The sequence below is a fragment of the Hordeum vulgare genome, chromosome 3H, assembly GCF_904849725.1.
Source record: "Hordeum vulgare subsp. vulgare chromosome 3H, MorexV3_pseudomolecules_assembly, whole genome shotgun sequence".
In the NCBI taxonomy this organism is placed as follows: domain Eukaryota; kingdom Viridiplantae; phylum Streptophyta; class Magnoliopsida; order Poales; family Poaceae; genus Hordeum; species Hordeum vulgare.
The window spans coordinates 416,476,134-416,488,881 of NC_058520.1; the positions used below are offsets into that span (position 1 = coordinate 416,476,134).

Here is a 12,748-nt window from a genome sequence, read left to right on the forward strand (position 1 = left end):
GGATCACATCCGGCGAAATCATAGTGTTTTCCAATTAATAAAGCTTCGCGATGTGGTCTCAAAATAATCTCTCCCTAATAATAAAGCAAATACGGTTTCTGGTCGTACGTCGTGGCATTTTTGCAAAAAAGTCCCTCCATTTTTGGTAAATCAACCCGTAGTCCCTTCTTAAGTGGATCTGAGAAAACGCTTCATTGTTTCAAAAAGCCCCCTACATTTGTAAGAATTTCAACGAACATCATAGCTTATCCATTCCCTTCTCCACCGACGGGCAAGGAGGCGATGGAGCTCGGGGAGCCTCCGGAGGGGCCTTCTCGCCGGCGAAACGAGGTCGAGGGGGTGGGCGGAGGCCGAAGCGGGGCGACGCGGGAGGCCAACGGGCAGGGGCGGTGCGGACGGCCGGGACCGTGCGAGCGCGAGGAGGCGGAGAGGGCCGGGCGTGGCGACGCGGACGGCCGGGCTGAAGCGGGGCGGCGCGGGAGGCCAGCGGACAGGGCGGCGCGGACGACCGGGACCGCGCGGGGCGGAGTGGCGCTAGGGCGGCCGGAGCGGCGGAGTCCATGGCGCGCGTTCGCCGGCCGACGCTGCGCTCGCGGGAGGCACGCGCGGCTGGCTGCAGGGCAGACCCGACTGGCTGCAGTGGCTGCAGGGAGCAAGCGCCACTGTCACCTGCTCGCCGCCGACGTTCGCTTATTTTCACACAAAACTCTGTCAGTACACATGTCTGCAATTTAGAGTGGAATTCAAGTATCTATCTCAACATTTCCTCACAAATTCGCAAGATCATCCGAACAGTAAACATGTCTGCAATTCTGCTGCTTCCGTTTATCAAATTTTCTTCTTTGTTCTTGGTAGACATGTGCAAGGGAAGGAGAGGGAGAGGGCAGCGGGGCATCTGCGGCAGCGGCGGGGACCTCCGCCCGTGGGTCTCCGTCTCGCTGCTCATCCTCAGGGAGGGTGCGCGCGGAGAGAGCTCTGCATTGTTGGCGCACAGAGGGATCGAGGCCGGCTGAATTGAATCCTAGGGCGCCATCGTTGTGCCCCTGAGATCTGTCGCCTGGGAGGGAGACAGAGTGCACGGGGTGACACGGAGGGTAGGATGGATATCTCGCAGGGAGACGGCGGTCCCAAGAATCGTCGTGTTTTTAACTGACACCGGCTTGCAGTTGCAGCTACTTTGACTTTTGACCTTGTGTGCGTGTGTGTGTGTGTGTGTGGTGTGTGTGGTGGGTGCGATGGGGCCAACGCCGTGCCGTGTTCGAACGCGCGGCGTCGGAGGCGGGGAGAAGGCGACGGCGGCTCCGCTCGACGTCGCCGGCCGGACTGGAGGAAGAAGGTTTAGGTGAGAAAATCAATCCGGCTGATGATGAACTCAAAAACAGGCGGCTGCTGAGGCTTTCACCTGTGAGTAGTAGCAGTCTTCCGTTGTTGTTGTCAAAGTTCATACGATCTTCAGTCATTTGCTATGCTTGCCTGCACATGATAAGGTGAGCATGCAGTGCAAAATTAAATGCCTTCGCTGTCGAAACTTGATCTTCGATCTTTCATGGATTAGTAGTTACCTGGTCCTGATGTAGTGATTAACTTTGTATGCTTTTTTCCTTTTGTTTCATAGGAACACAATTAGTGAGCACACCGATGGGTGTGAAAGAGTATGTGCAAAACGAATTCGATACTGTCGAAGCTGGGATCATAAACGTGAATAACGACCTTTTCCTTGGTACGATAACATTTGATGATTTCCTATGGGCGTTCGGAGTACTAAGGTCGAGGGTTTTCCCGGAGCTCCGTGGGGATAAGCTTGCCCTCATACCATTTGCTGATCTTGTAAGATCTTTGAACTCAAAACATGCCTACATGTTACTGATGTTGCTTATCCAAAAGGTTCCAAGTCAATTCTTATTTTGTCAAGAGTTGAATTCAAACTCATTTGAATACCATTTGCTGATCTGGTAAGATCTTTGAACTCAAAACATGCCTACATGTACTGATGTTGCTTACCCAAAAGGTTCCAAGTCAATTCTCATTTTGTCAAGAGTTGAATTCAAACTCATTTGAATAGGAAGTAGATATTTCTAATGTCCGGAAAAAGTTCAGATATTTGATGGGGCTTGGTAAGGTGACAAAATAATTTATGGGCAAAGTTTGGGAACAAAATTTAAGTAGAAGTGACATTCAATTTTTAACTACATAAGTTTGTTCATGGGTGATTCCAAACGACTGGAATATTTATTATAGCTTCCAAAAAAATTGTGTTTCATGTCCTATCTTAAGAATTATTCTTTTAATTACATATTTCATCTTATATAAATTATTGGGACGTTATTGATTTCATTTACAGAGTTAGAATGGATGATATTCCTTTTTCCTGTTGCAACGCACGGACTCTTTTGCTAGTAATAATAATCAGGTCCTTGTGGCTAATCCCGTGCAATCCCTCCCAACCCCGAGGCCTAAAAGAAATCCAACAAAGTAGATGGAGCAATTCGAAAAGAGAAACAGTCTGATCCAAAGAGTAATCTGCCAAGTCATCGTCGTTATCCCACGGTAATCTCAACTGAAACAACTCCTCTGTAGACACCCCTGTTGACTCCGCCGTTTTCTCAACTCAACCCCCATGGCTCTCGAAGCGCGCCTCCGCCTCCCACTCGCCGGGCCAACTCCGGCCACCGCTTTCGTCTCAGGATCCAACCCCAAACCCAGCCACGTATCCTTCTCCCTCAAACCTACCTCCACTTCTCTCGCCGCCGCCAATGCGCCGCCGCCCATCGTCGTCGTGGGCTCCGCCAACGCGGACATCTACGTCGAGGTCAACCGTCTTCCGCTCGTCGGCGAGACGGTTGCCGCGAGTGCCGGTCACAGCCTCGCCGGTGGGAAGGGCGCCAATCAAGCCGCCTGCGGGGGGCGGCTGGCGATGGGACCCACCTACCTCGTGGCGCGCGTGGGGGACGACGCCAACGGGCGCCTCCTCGAGGGCGCACTCGCGGACGCCGGCGGCGTCCGCCTCGACCGCGTCGCTCGCGCCCCCGGCGCGCCCTCGGGCCACGCTGTTGTCATGCTCATGCCCGACGGGCAGAACTCCATCATCATCGTTGGCGGCGCCAACATGGAGGGCTGGGCACCGGAGGTCGACCCGGAGGACCTGGACCTGATCCGGCAGGCCGGCGTGCTGCTGCTGCAACGGGAGATACCCGATTGGGTCAACATTCAGGTGGCTCAGGTAGTTGCTCTAGCCCTCTCCGCACATATACCCACTTTTGAGGCGCTCGTCACATTAGATTGAACTTTATGATTCCTAAAAAAATGAATTTTATGAGGGTTGGAACTCTTTCTCCGAGAATTAAGACATGATTCTATTGAAGTTCGATTCTTTTTGTGCATCTGGGTGATTGCTTTCACTTAATATTTGGTTGATTGCTACTCCTATAGTCCTTGCTAATGGGCTTGCTTGGCAGTGTAATGACACATAATGAGAAAAATAATTGTGCTTGTTAACTTAGATTATCAGGTATATTAAAAATCTGACGTCAGATTTATAAGCATGACAAATCAAACGTTTTTCATGACAAATTATGTTAAAGGAAACTGTCATCCTCGCGACAACATAATTTGCCATGCTACAAAATCTGACGTTCGATTTGTAGCGAAATCCTAGATTATTTTGTATTTATTGTATCTGTACAGATCGGTAGTTTGTGTTGCTGTGAAGCAATAATTCGTTTGTCGAATGTTCTTAGTTAGTTGGAATTAGCTCTGTTGATTTAGTTAAACTTGTGAATGTTATGATGTGTTCTCTTTTCTGGTTTGCGATTCTGATATGGTGCTTTCAACTGGATCAAAGGTGCACCATACTAATTTGTGATACATCATGAACATGGGTTAGATATTCCCTGAGCAGAATATACAGTCTCTTTTATTTGCCAAATGTAGTGGCCAGCATATTTTAAAATACAATACTTTGTGCAAAAATGATGGCAGAAGATATAAAATAAAGAACTTTAGGCCTCTTAAAGGTTGTGGGATTTTCATAGGAATATATTGCAGGATTTCAATCCTTACAGATTTTTCCAGTAAAGGCCATCTGGATCATAGGGTTGAGGTTCTCAAATTTCGATGGAATGCAATCTAATCCCCCCTTCCATATGATCTAAACGTGAGCTCAAACGTCATTTTGTTTTTCCTTTCAGAAGTCCAATGCTCTCTTACTTCATTCTTCCAAAATTGTAGTATTACTTTCCTGTACACCATCCAAAGGGCATTACGTGCGAAATTCCTGGATCTTGTAGAAATCCATAACACGTGATATCTTAATCCTGTGTTTCTCCTATTCCTGTGTTTTCTAATTCTTTTGATCCAAATATGCCTTCTAACACTATTAGTTAGTTCGATTCAAAAGATGATTAGCAAATGAATGACAGTGGTGGAAGCAAATAATAGGAAATAGTTTCTGATATATCACACAGTTAACAATATTTAGAGATGAAATAGTTGATAGCGACGATGCAGGGCTGGTTAAATGTGTGTCACTCCATGTCAATGACCACATGACCCATGCTCTCAAGCGTAACTACTCTATTGCCTCTCCCCTAGAACGGGAGAGAAAATGTGAGACTGGATAGTCTCATTAGGGCATGTACAACGCTAATTGCTTGCATAGGCGCTTATAGGGTAAAATAACTGTACGAAATTCAGCGTAGCGTCCATGTAAGGGTCCCTACCTCCAACGCTGCAAGCCCTACATGGCGTTGAAAAAAGAGAAAATATTAGGTAGCCTGTGAGCGAAAAAGCCGGGGCGCTCAGGGACTTTTGTTGCATCGACACTAGCCGGAATCCCGGATTCAGATGGAAATAGCACATAATTACCTGGATTTTAACCCTGGCACCCGTTCTTAGCGGCCCCGTTGTAGATGCCTGTAACTAACAAAATGAAAATATGAGAAGGTTAAGGGAAAAATAAGTAAAAGCATTGAACGATTTCTGGTAACCATGGAGTGAACATGGCTATGGTACAACTATTAAGGGGATATATATGATAACGTGAAATAAAAGTTTATTGTTGTAGTAATAAACTAATAGCACAGATGGAAACCATAAGGTTATTTTCGTTCTGTTATTGTTGGGTATGCTTTCTAAGATTTTCCAGTCCCACACTTTCTCCTCAATCCTCGTTTAAAGGCCACTAAGAGTAGTTCCACTTTAGAGCACTTGCCATGGGTACTCACACATGCTTTATTAGCACCATGGTGTTGCCATCTCTTATTTCGTTTGTGAATACTCCCTCCGTTCCATAATGTAGTACATATAGATTTTTTGAGAAGTTAAACTGTGCAAACTTTGACCAAGTTTATAGGGAAAACTATTTATATCTACAATACCAAATATATGAAATATGAAACTACATCTTATGATGAATCTAATGTTTGGCATTCTAGATGTACTAGTCATTTGTACGTGCTTTGCACATGAGACTTTTATGTGTACACAAAGTTCTAAACCATTAAAATTAAAACTAAAGCCCTATATTACGATAAATTTGTATTGACATTTTCAAAAGGAAATTCCTATTTTCTCGTAGGAGCTCATGGAAGATTCCTTGTTGCTTGCATCAAATCATTTTTTTTCGAGAAAACGCAAAGGACCTTTGCGTTTCATTTCGTTGAAAAGAAAGATAGAACAAACCTCCTAGGAGGTGAGTTTTTACAATGCCAGTGGCCGATCAGTGGACGTCCCAGGATGTGGGTAAAACAACCCGAAGCCCCTGAGCTCCGGCGTTTGCCCAACAGCGGGCCTCATCGTCGATCCTATCTACTAGCAAATCGATCGAGGGCGTCCTAATAATTTCATAATAGCACAACAGTTTCTTGTTTATACAAATTGTTTTAGACAAAACCTTTGTTTTTTCAAAAAGAAATATTATTGATGTGTCATGAAATATTTCAAACAATTAAAATAGAATGTAGAAAAAAGAAGCTTGATGTAACAACTATTCACCTTTTCATTTTTCCTTTTACTCACCCTTCACTCGGAATATCTCCTAATTTCTATTGCATGACTGTGTCCAGGACCCAAAAAAAACATTTTTCTTTGGTTGTTTGAAATTTCTCCCCCCTTTAACAGTGTACTTACTGGAATACTACCTTAAGAAAAAGAAACTCTCCCATACATCCATTCAACAGTACGCTGCTACGTGTTACCTTAAAAAAATACGCTGCTATGGTAGTCCTATACATACACACGTCAAGATGTTTCTAGCCTTAACTACTGCCTAGTGTACTGTAACCAGTTCACCAGTCTAGCTAGCTGAAAATTCTGGAGCAAGAGTCAGATCACATGCCTGCCAGAGTTAGCGGTCCCCACCGTGAATCCCTCCAATATGGGTTGTTGGATTGCCTGATCCAATGGTGCATGTGACGTCACGACTTCCTAATTTTCAAATCAATCAATTAGAGCCGTCCGGTTGCAATGATCCAACGGTTTGTATGTTTTGCTACTCGTACACTATATAGTAGACAGTAGTATAGAAATGTTCTTCTCCACAAATTTGGTCAAAGTTTCTGAGGTTTGACTTTTCAAAAAAATGTATATGCACTACACTATGGAATGGAGGGAGTATTTCATTAGTTGGACAATTGGACCGGTCATGTCTGCGAAACTATTTCATTTTATTTTCGTCTATTGCAATGGCGTCCACGTAGTACGGCATCTATTGTTAATGTGTTGGGTGGTACAGATGTTACCAAACATCCATCAACCGCTGCTACACAAACTCTCCGTGTGTGGCCTTGTAGGGGCTCATCGCACGAAGCATGTACTGAGGAGCATTTCCGGGCAGAATGTTGCCAAGGTTGTCATCCTTTTAATACTGCGTGTGTGTGCGGGGGAGCTGGGGTTACGTCCAACCCTTAGTAATGCAGTGCCAATTAACCTCGAGTTAGATTAGGAAATAATACATGTTGGCCCGAATAGTAGCTCTTCTGGGTTAATGCTGCTTCTGAAATGATGCTACGGCTAAAACTCAAAACAAATGCCACATATGGGTGCCTGCCCTTTAGTGGATTGAGATCTTAGTGAATTTGTCCCATAGGGCGTTTTACACGAAATCTCGTTGCAAAAATGAAGGTAATTGCTGTCCGCCCACCTTTTTCTCTTAAGCGAATTTGTGTTGTGCACTTGTCTTGCTGAACAGCTGAAATTACTACTAAATTTAGTATTTATTTTATGTTCAATCTTTTGTTCGGAATGAAAATGAACCTTACATTGATGCTCATTTACATTGCTCCTGATATCAAATGATTTTGGAGCAACATGGTTTCATGCAATGTTTGTTTGAAATGGCCAGTGTATAAGTTAGGATAGATCAGGGACTAAAATATTTGGCTTACCTGTGAGCTCTTTGAGTATTACCCACCTGGCCTACCAGCGTATAAGTTAGGATAGATCAGCATATAAGTTAATTGACCTGATATGTGCCCTACCTGTGTGCTCTTTAAGTCTGACCCAGCTACAATCAGTGTCTGCCACATCGGGCTCGTGCTTCTAATCTGGATTATGAACAGATAGTCCGCTCTAGCTACTTTACTATTCGTGGTTGGTCCATACAGGAGGGCCTCCATTTTTTTCGAGAAAGCGCAAAAGACTTTTGCGGTTCATTGTATTGAAAAGAAGGGGTTTAGTACAATCCTCCTAGGAGGCATATTTACAAGGTGAACACATGCACACTAGTGGACGTCCCATGTCTGTGGCAAGATGGCCCGGAGCCCCAAGGCGCCCGCTCTGGCCCATAGGCCGCCTCCTCCTTAATCGTAGCCGCCAGGGAGGTAACCGACGGTGTTGCACCCTCAAACACGCATCCGTTGCGATGCTTCCAAATCATCCAAGGGACGAGCAAAGCAACGGAAGCCAATCCCTTGTGCATAGGCCTAGGGGTGTCGTGCCGTGCAGAGCACCACCAGTCGTGTAGAGTGGCATCGTTGTTGGGCAGCGGGCAAGAGAGGCGCAGCCATGAGAGGATCTCGTGCCACACTTCGCGGCTGAAAGGGCATTCCAGGAGAAGATGATGAATCGTCTCCGGAGCCTGATCGCAAAGAGGGCAGCGCTGTGGGTGCGGCAGGTTGCGCCTCGCGAGGCGGTCGGCCGTCCAGCACCTATCAAGGTTGGCAAGCCAGTGGAAGAAGCGCACCCGAGGCGGTGCCCAGCACTTCCAGGTAAGTTTCCAAGTTGCAGTCATGTTACTTCGACACCTAATGGTTTCGCAAGGGCAATCACATTGCCATCCACGACTTAATTATTCCTTTTGTCAATCTGTTATGGGCATCACTTTTTTTTCTCAAATGCGCAGGAGAGCTCTGCGTCATTATATTAAGAAGACAACCCTTGCTACATAAGCCCTCCCCGAACAAAACTAGACTAAGACCATCGACCAAAGAAACACTCATTGTCATATATGCTACTAAGGCCTTTGGCCCCCGCCATACACCACAATCTAGCATCTCTAATCAGGGGCGGAGCCAGGATTTGAACATGAGGGGCCGAGGCAGATAATAATTATTCCAAATACACCACACAAGAATATAGTCTTAATAGTTGAATTGATATAAGTGTATGGCAATATATGTTGAGCAACAGAAAAAAGTTACATGTCTATTATTTAAATTCAGCTCTACGAGTACCATCGTCGAAAATGTGGATAATCTCATCAAAGCAGTAAATTAAACCATCTTCATAGAAATTGCACTAATTCAACAAGATTAACAGTGAGTCCGTGACGACGTACCTTGATTCCGAGTTGAAGTTTTGATCTGTTGATGTATGTATGATGCCGATCAGCCGATGAAGCACATAAGAAGTACTCCCTCCGTTCCTAAATATAAGTCTTTTTAGAGGTTACACTAGTGGACTACATACGGATGTATATAGACATACTTTAGAGCGTATATTCACTCATTTTGCTCCGTATGTAGACACCCAGTAAAATCTCTTAAAAGACTTATATTTAGGAACAGAGGGAGTAGTTTCTATCTTTTGATTGAAATCGCACGAACTGAACTCTGAAGTGTCGGACCACTGCCCTGGACGACGGCGGCAAAAGCAGCAAAAGCCGACGGAGAACGAGAAGCGACAGGCGGCGGGGGCGGCCGGCGGCGCAGCAACCTAAAGAACCTGAAGACTTGAAGGCACTCGTGAAACTACCGGTAGGGTAAGAGTAGATCGATCGGGAAGTTAACTGCTTGGCTGATGGCTGCACGTAATCTCTTTTTTCTTAATGCGTACGTCCAGCTTTTGAGGCTTAATTTATGATTCCCACGTTGGGCCTTGGGCAGTTGGGCTAGAAAGTTTTCAAGTCCACCAAAAAATTAGCGGTCAGCCTATACACGTAAAAACGGGGTCTGACCCCTGCTCGCACCCCCTGTCTCTAATGTCTTGCATGCGGATGTGTGTGTTGGTGTTGTTTCTTGAACAAAAAAGAAACAGTTTCAGCCTGACATCTTTATTCATTGGTTAGAATTTACAGTGTGTTGCTTATTGAGCTTATTGAGCTTTCCATGGCCTGGAGGTGCCAAAGGCCTATTTTTGTTTGACCCCCTGATTATTTGGTCTGACGGTCTGATCCACAGCAAGAGCTAAATGCCATCCTGGGCTTGGTTTGTGGTCAGCCCAGACTCTCTGACATAACAAGTTTTTGAAGTGGAATCTGAGGAAAGTGGAAGCTTAACTCAGAGTGATTTTTTTCCCAAACGGCCCTTTGTACCGACTTATGCATAGGGTGTTTTTTTACAATATTTACTTTGGCCCTAAACCATTCAGCCGGCTCTGGTTTAGCTAATTAGAGGTTGTGTGCAAGTGGAACGACCATCCAAATATTCTGAGGAGTAATATATATTTGCTAAGGAGTAGGTGGCCTATGTTATTGGAATTCAAATGAAATTACAGGCATGTATCGTGACTTCAGATATAAAATGAAGTAGCTTGTCATTTGTTTGAGTTGCTTCCATTTCAGTCTGAACTCTGAATATAATGGTCTCTTTGTCTGCGTGATTGAATCCTCGGAGAAAAAAAGCCTCCAGGAAAAGAGATAGTGTCGCAGAAGGAAGGATAATTTTGTTTCTAGTTCTTGATACCTCGAGGATGCTTCCATGCAGGTTTATGTGATGGCAAAATCTCATTAAATGCGTGATAATGTGTTTCTGTCTTTTCTAGCTAATGATCTTAAAGATTCCATTTAGATCAATTACCCTGTTTGCCAAATATTAGTGCTTCATGTTGACATCTTTATATGACTGAATTTTTAAGGTTGTGCCAGAACAAGTCTAGTCTTGTTTATGTTTTTTTTTTTCTTTTACTGTGTAAAGTAGATTGGAAAATGGAAATGCAGGAACCACCTTGTGTCTTTCCCTTTTATTCATGTTATAAGATTACAGGGGTTCTTTTGTGACAAATTTCAAACTTCTGTAGAATAGATTGTTGGAAATGCAGGAACCACCTTGTATCTTTGCTTTTATGCATGCTAAGATTTCAGGGGTTCTTTTGTAACAAAATTTCAAACTTTTGTTTTCAGGCTGCAAAAGGCGCAGGTGTGCCTGTTATCTTGGATGCAGGTGGAATGGATGCTCCTGTCCCAAGAGAACTACTTGAACTGGTGGATATTTTTAGTCCAAATGAAACAGAGCTAGCACGTTTGACTGGGATGCTTACAGAGACTTTTGAACAAATCAGCCAGGCTGCAGGAGCATGCCATAAAATGGTGAGTTGTTACCTTCTAATTGTTGCTCTATGTTTCTTTTCGTTAGCCATGACTGTGGATCTTAATATCTTTATTTAAGACGTTTTAAATATGATGTTGTGTTATGACGTTTATCTGATAATAGCCATCTCTAAAGAATGTGTTGCTTTCCTTCCATTCGTCCTTCGTATAGGCCTGTGTATGCGTGTTGCATCCCTAAGTTCATAATAAAAGCGGAAAATCAGCGCCTGATGTTTTTTGTTTGACGCTGTCTGGTCTGATGACATAGCATAGATAAGTCTAATTGCTTCTTCTGTGTTCATAGCCATAATTTTATGGCAGACAGTGTTGCAGTGTAATTTGTCAGGATATTGAAGTCGCCGAAGTTGCAGACATCTGTGTTGTTATATGTTGATAGCATTTGCCTCTATTCCCACTTCATGGCTTTCCATTACCTACCATGTTTCAACAGTATATGCGCTTCATATTCCACTTTGAGCTGCCAATATGAGGATTTGATTTACAACTGATTGTTTTCCTGTTAACTCCTTGTTTCTATTTACCTTATTACGGTTTCTTTACTATAACTTGTTGAAATTGTTCTTTTTGTTTGCTACAAAGGTTAGCAGTTTCCACTAGATGTTTTCTATAGGCGAGATGCATTTGCTATTTAAATCTTCTACGGAGGCTCTGAATGCATTAACCCCAAGGTAGTAGGACATTGATGATATTACCTGTATGCAGGGTGTGAAAGAAGTTTTGGTTAAACTTGGGTCACAAGGATCTGCTCTGTTTGTTGAGGGAGAGGAGCCAATTAGACAGGCGATAATACCCGCCACAGAAGTAGTGGACACCACCGGTGCTGGCGACACCTTCACGTCAGCTTTTGCCGTGGCTCTGGTGGAAGGGAAGCCTAAGAAAGAGTGCATGAGATTTGCTGGTACTAAAAGCACCCTCCAGTCAAAAATTGGTTCTGATGTATTGCTGACATGTTGATTTGAGGTTTTTATTTTCTTGATTTTTTTCAGCCGCCGCCGCCTCACTGTGTGTTCGGGTAAAGGGAGCCATTCCCAGCATGCCTGACAGGGAAACCGTGATGAGCCTTCTAGAATCCGTGCAAGCCGAATAACCGGAGAAAATGGTGACTTTAGCCGCCCTATTCATCAGCAATAATGTGAGCTGTTAAGCCTCAATCTCCTTTCTGGGTTCATTTTGTTTCGGGCAATGTATATTTGCGGCCCCGCTTCAAGTTATGGCGGAGGAAATAAGAGAAAATGGCATTCCTCGTGCCGTGCCGTCCTCCGTAGAAGTTCAGGAGTTGTAGGTCTGTTGCTTTTATAGTCGTTCCCTGTTACGCCATAGCATTTCTACTGTTAGGCATTGCCTGTTATCCTTCTGGACCGAGAAAATTCCCGTTGTTAGAAGTCATTAAACTTGGCAAAACCACCATGCCCTGAATGCAGGAGCTGCTTTTTTGCTGTGAAGCACCGGTGACGCTGAAGGCGGTTAGTAAGGTGTCATTGTCTTAGCTCCAATCTAACAAGCATTCCTTTTTGCAGGATCGGCTAAAATTCCGACGGATCCAGTGAGCTCCTTCCGCACCCTCGTGTGCCGCCCCCAGCCCAGTAACGCGTTAGTAGTATTCTAGAAAGGGAAACGCATTTTCGGGAGCAAATCCCGCACCCTCGAAATAAAAAAAAAGCACGCCTGAACCAACGGTTTCACTTCAGAAAGATCGAATGAACAGTTTTCATATCTGGCCTCGTGGTGGAGCTTTCCGAGCTCCGACGGCGACTCTGGCACAGGTCAAATCGTAATCTTATTTGCTAAGCCGGGCCGATGCTAACCACTCGATGCTGTCATCGATAACGATAGCCATCCGTCTTTTTCGACCCGGTCGTGGCCCGCTGCCGATCGCCGTTGCCGCAGGCCGATCACTGCCACGCCACCGGTGAAAAGCCTCTCGCTGCTGCACCGTCGCCACCGGAGGAACGACGCACGGCTCGACTGACTGACTGCTCCTGGCAG

At 44.9% G+C, this 12,748-nt stretch overlaps 1 protein-coding gene across 1 annotated transcript; it reads left to right on the forward strand.

Annotated features, from left to right (window-relative positions):
- Positions 1-2,505: 2,505 nt before the first annotated feature.
- On the forward strand, positions 2,506-12,475 carry LOC123444041 (ribokinase). The gene is made up of 5 exons (XM_045120643.1): positions 2,506-3,220; positions 10,556-10,741; positions 11,465-11,660; positions 11,749-11,894; positions 12,280-12,475. Exons 1-4 carry the CDS (start codon positions 2,618-2,620, stop codon positions 11,847-11,849), a joined length of 1,086 nt encoding a protein of 361 aa, XP_044976578.1. The 5' UTR covers positions 2,506-2,617; the 3' UTR covers positions 11,850-11,894; positions 12,280-12,475.
- Positions 12,476-12,748: the final 273 nt, after the last annotated feature.

Coding starts and splice junctions, on each gene's coding strand:
- LOC123444041 (XM_045120643.1), top strand. CDS start 2,618: ATGGCTCTCGAAGCGCGCCTCCGCCTCCCACTCGCCGGGCCAACTCCG. Junction 10,742..11,464: donor CAGGAGCATGCCATAAAATG/GTGAGTTGTTAC, acceptor ACCTGTATGCAG/GGTGTGAAAGAAGTTTTGGT. Junction 11,661..11,748: donor AGAGTGCATGAGATTTGCTG/GTACTAAAAGCA, acceptor GATTTTTTTCAG/CCGCCGCCGCCTCACTGTGT.